Below are 5000 nucleotides of genomic sequence, written 5' to 3'. Positions count from 1 at the left end.
ATAACATTTTGCGAGATTAGAGTTTTTTTTCTGTATTTTTGACCAAACTTTTGAATGGTAATGTGTGTGTGTGTGTGTGTGTGTGTGTATATATATATATATATAGTATTTTTTTAAGGTTTTATTTCAAATTTAATTCACATTTTTAAAATATTGTTATCTGCTTTTATCATTTATTATTATTATTATTAATTTTACTATTTCTATCTAGCTTTATTTTATTTTGTTATTTTAGTTCCTTAACCTTAAAAGTCAGTTGCCAAGGCAACTTTTTTAAGTTAACATTTATATTTTATTTCAGCATTATTTAAATTAAAATTTGATTTTTTTATAGTTTCGTTAAAAGAAACGTTGATATTAACCCGCAATATTTTACACATTAATGAAAATATAAACGTCACCTAAACTCTTTAACTGATTAAAACTATCAAAAACTAATTTCATTTACGAAACACAGAAACTGTAATAAGACATAAACATCATAATTACTGAGTTATAACCCAACAAACTAATCCTTTAACATACAAATACACATCATCTGCATCTAAACTATCTACGTTATGATTATTATTATTAATTATGCGGATTATGATTATTATTAGCCAGTGTTAGGGATAGCGGTTAGCAGCTCGTGCTAAACACATCAAAGCTCTACAGTAACGAGCCGCGTTTCACACACGACTGAAACAGGAGAGATTTGTGATATTTTCTTGGTTGTTATCAGACTCCACCTCACCGTCCCTCCGTGTCGCCCGGAGCGCGACATAATGAAGACCGGAGTGAAGAATCCCGACAGAAACAAACAGCCGCCTGTCAACGGACGACTGAAAACTACAATTCCCATAATGCTCCTGTTCCGAGCTCTGACTGCGCGCTTATTCTAAATAACTTATTTTGCTTTGTCAGGCTTATTTTGCGTTATATATATATATCCCGTACACTCTCTATATGTTTAATAAAAATATTTACATATTATAAAAGAAAATCTCTGACCCAGCCAACCACATGAAGCCACACTTGACCTCGTGACGCGGAACGGTTCGCGCTGAAGATGAAGTCGCGGATGTATTATCGGTGATCGTTTCTGTGTAGATGTGGTGTGGAGCGGGGAGTCCTCGGTACTGGCACGAGTTCGTCAATCACCGAGGTTTCTGTTCTTCCTTTTTTCACGACTGCAGATCAGCAGCGCTTCGAGGGACGCGTGTTCACCGTGGACCCCGTTTCCGCCAGGTAACGTAAACATCATCAAACATGACCTCAGCGCTTATTATCACTCACATAAAACACCAGAGAAGCGGCCGAAGAATCGCAACACGAGTTCTGTTTTGTTTGCGTTATTTTTTGTTATCATTAGACGAATCATTCGGGGGTTTGAATCATTAGACGAATCATTCAGGGGTTTGAATCATTAGACGAATCATTCAGGGGTTTGAATCATTAGACTAATCATTCAGGGGTTTGAATCATTAGACGAATCATTCAGGGGTTTGAATCATGAGGCGAAATCATTCAGGGTTTGAATCATTAGACGAATCATTCAGGGGTTTGAATCATTAGACGAATCATTCAGGGGTTTGAATCATGAGGCGAATCATTCAGGGGTTTGAATCATTAGACGAATCATTCAGGGGTTTGAATCATTAGACGAATCATTCAGGGGTTTGAATCATTAGACGAATCATTCGGGGGTTTGAATCATTAGACGAATCATTCAGGGGTTTGAATCATTAGACGAATCATTCAGGGGTTTGAATCATGAGGCGAATCATTCAGGGGTTTGAATCATTAGACGAATCATTCAGGGGTTTGAATCATTATGAATCATTAGACGAATCATTCAGGGGTTTGAATCATTAGACGAATCATTCAGGGGTTTGAATCATGAGGCGAATCATTCAGGGGTTTGAATCATTAGGACGAATCATCAGGGGTTTGAATCATTAGACGAATCATTCAGGGGTTTGAATCATTAGGACGAATCATTTCAGGGGGTTTGAATCATTAGACGAATCATTCAGGGGTTTGAATCATTAGACGAATCATTCAGGGGTTTTAATCATTAGACGAATCATTCAGGGGTTTGAATCATTAGACGAATCATTCAGGGGTTTGAATCATGAGGCGAATCATTCAGGGGTTTGAATCATTATGAATCATTAGACGAATCATTCAAGGGTCTGAATCATTATGCGAATCATTCAGGGGTTTGAATCATTATGAATCATTATACGAATAATTCAGGGGGTTGAATCATTAGGAATTATAAGGTGAATCATTTGCGTTTTAAATCATTAGGTGAATCATTCAGGGGTTTGAATCATGAGGTGAATCATCTGATGTTCTGCTCTTGTGTCGGCTGCAGTGTGGTGCTGCTGAGCGTCCAGGAGAGCGAGCGTCCGTCGGTGAGGGTGATTCTGGGTCACGCGGTGACCGATGTCCAGATCCTCAGGAGAGGAACGGAGGAAACGGAGCGTCAGATGAAGAGCGTCCTCCTGCCGGACCGAGCTCAGAGTCTCAGTGCGGAGGAACTGAAGTCTCGGAGGGAGAGTGTGCGTCTGTGGCTGGAGCAGAACCGGGTCCCGGTGACTGAAGACGGGGAGGTTCTGCGTGTGGCGAACGCTCTGACCATCAGCGCCCCCTACAGGCCTGCAGACTGCAGCAGCGCCAACGAGATCATCCTGTCTCGCGTCCAGAGTCTCGTGGAGAGCAGGCCCGGAGCAGAGGCACCTCCGTGAGTCTTCCTTCAGCCCGACGAGGAGACTCTCCAGAATGAGCTTGCTCCCCTGCTCTGGATCAGACGTCGCTTCTGTGTTAGTGTCTGTGATGTCTACAAGCTCTCGATTCATGTAACATTCTGAGTCGCTGGATGTTTGTGTGTTTCAAATGTTATAATAAATGTTTCCTGATTCATAAACCAAGGCTATGCTCACAATGGAAGAGAAATTAATCTTTTTGAAACTGAATCATTTGCAAAACGATTCACTTTTTTCAAAGCACTGGACGTCAGAATGATGTGAATGCAGAGAAAACTCAGCACAAACATACATAAAAACACCTCTTACAAACCCACTGCGTATCTTATTGAAATGTAATCTATGACATGCAATCAACAAATCATCAAATACTACTAAATATGAAGTGTCTGGATGTGTTATTAATTTCTAGAGTTTGGTTAATCAGACAGACTAAAGTTTTCCTTTCATTATGCATGTGTCATTAAAATGTATAAAACTGATCTGAGATCAGGCAGAAAGCATACAGACTCCGGTTCATGGGTTCACAGAGATCTAGCGCTGAAACATTGAATGATGCTGACTCTCTCTCGTATAAAGCGCTACAGAAACACACGTGACGTCACGGCTGGCGTTTGGCATACAGTGGTAGAAACACTTTATTCCCTTGTTTTAAGGCGGCGATCGTTTCATCTTTACATACTTAATGGCAAAACAAGAAATGATTGAGAAAATCAGAGTTCAAGCACATAGAGGACAATCACGCGCGTGTTTCTTGAAGGTTTCTCCAGTACCTCTTTGGTGTGAGGGTACCTTAAGCTCACGAGCGAGTCTGAAATGATCCAGAGAAGCTGCTCTGTTGAGTCTGTCATCCAGCAGTGTGTGTGTGTGTGTGTGTGTGTGTTCAGGAGGAGAGCCAGCCGAGCGTGGGACAAAACAGCTACACAGAAGACAAAACAATACAAAGTTCCTGAACGGCTGGGATCTGCACTTTATGGAAACACAATCATCGTCTCAGAAGGACGTGTTTAAAGGGACAGTTCGCCCAAAATTACAATTCTGCTATTATTCACCCTCCCTCCAGTTGTTCCAAACCTGCTTGAGTTTCTCTATTCTTCTGAACACAAAACACATCTTTTTAAGAATGTTGCTAAACAAAGAGTTGGCGGTAGCCATTGACTTTAATAGGTTGGGAAAAAACACCATGGGAGTGAATGGGTACCGTCAGCTGTCTGGTTAGCAGCATGTGCGCTCCGCAGAAGACAGACACTGGTGGAGGTTTGTAAAAGCTGGAGGGAGAGGAAACACCGGCAGGACCCTCGTCTCTCTGTAAGGGTTCAGTCTCCAGCACTGTCTGTCAGACTCAGAGTGCTCTCCAGCAGCGGCGGGCCGTCCCGGGGGACCGACTCTCTCTTGTAGGTCTTGGGAGGGAGTTTGGGGATGGGTGAGTGTGAGGTGCTGTGGCGCGGCGGGACGGGCGGCCCGGTGGCTCCCGGCGGCGGCGGCGGCTCACAGTCCAGAGCGGGGGGGTGTTTGCGCGGGCCCAGCGGCGAGGGCGTCTGTGGGGGGTGTGGGCTGAAGGGCGACGGGGGGAAGAAGGTCTGGCTGGGCTCGGAGCGGCGGCCCGGTGGAGGCGGCTGCAGGTGCAGCGGGGAGCTGGAGAACACGTCTGGCGTTCGCACCGGCTCCCGCGGCGGCAGGGTGGGGGGGCTCTCCGGCGGCTCCGTCAGCGAGTAACGGGGCGAGTACACTTTGGTGGTGGGCTGACGCGGGGGGATCGCCGGAGGACTGTCCAGGTGCTTCGACATCATCTGAAACACACCGTGCTTGAATACATCACTGTCTAGAAAACCACATGCAGATTATTTCACAATTAAAAAGAGCTCGTTCAGCTAATGACAAACATTTCATGATTTCCCCCTTTTCTTATACTCTATTATATCTATATATCTCACAGGATAAAACATTAAAAAGGTAATATTTTAAAATATTAAATAGTTTATATATCTTATAATTCAGACTTTTTTCTTTTAAGAATTCTGTGTTCTTCTCTTTTTTTTCCAGCATGGAATTAAAAAATAAAGGTAAATGTGACGTTTTATTTCATAATTCAGTATTGCAAGAGGATTGCACACAAAAAAAGTCACAATCGCAAGATAAAAATCACAATTAACTTTTTTATTATATTTTATTTTATAAAAAAAAAAAAAATATATATATATATATATATATTTATTTATTTTTTTTTTTTTTTTTTTTTTTAAGGCC

The 5000-nt window shown here is 42.4% G+C and overlaps 1 protein-coding gene and 1 pseudogene across 1 annotated transcript; one reads left to right on the top strand and one right to left on the bottom strand.

Moving 5' to 3' along the window:
- The first annotated feature begins 767 nt into the window (after positions 1-767).
- On the top strand, positions 768-2914 carry LOC109062867 (gem (nuclear organelle) associated protein 6). The gene is made up of 3 exons (XM_042766974.1): positions 768-853; positions 1093-1230; positions 2363-2914. The coding sequence occupies exons 1-3, from the start codon at positions 768-770 to the stop codon at positions 2733-2735; spliced, it is 597 nt and encodes a 198-aa protein (XP_042622908.1). The 3' UTR covers positions 2736-2914.
- Positions 2915-3361: 447 nt separating this feature from the next.
- Positions 3362-5000, bottom strand: part of LOC109062848 — a 23813-nt pseudogene continuing 22174 nt past the window's right edge.

The sequence above is a fragment of the Cyprinus carpio genome, chromosome A11, assembly GCF_018340385.1.
Source record: "Cyprinus carpio isolate SPL01 chromosome A11, ASM1834038v1, whole genome shotgun sequence".
Lineage (NCBI taxonomy): Eukaryota > Metazoa > Chordata > Actinopteri > Cypriniformes > Cyprinidae > Cyprinus > Cyprinus carpio.
This window is presented reverse-complemented; position numbering and strand designations above follow the sequence as displayed.

Coding starts and splice junctions, on each gene's coding strand:
- LOC109062867 (XM_042766974.1), top strand. CDS start 768: ATGAAGACCGGAGTGAAGAATCCCGACAGAAACAAACAGCCGCCTGTC. Junction 854..1,092: donor ACAATTCCCATAATGCTCCT/GTTCCGAGCTCT, acceptor GTTTCTGTGTAG/ATGTGGTGTGGAGCGGGGAG. Junction 1,231..2,362: donor GTGGACCCCGTTTCCGCCAG/GTAACGTAAACA, acceptor TGTCGGCTGCAG/TGTGGTGCTGCTGAGCGTCC.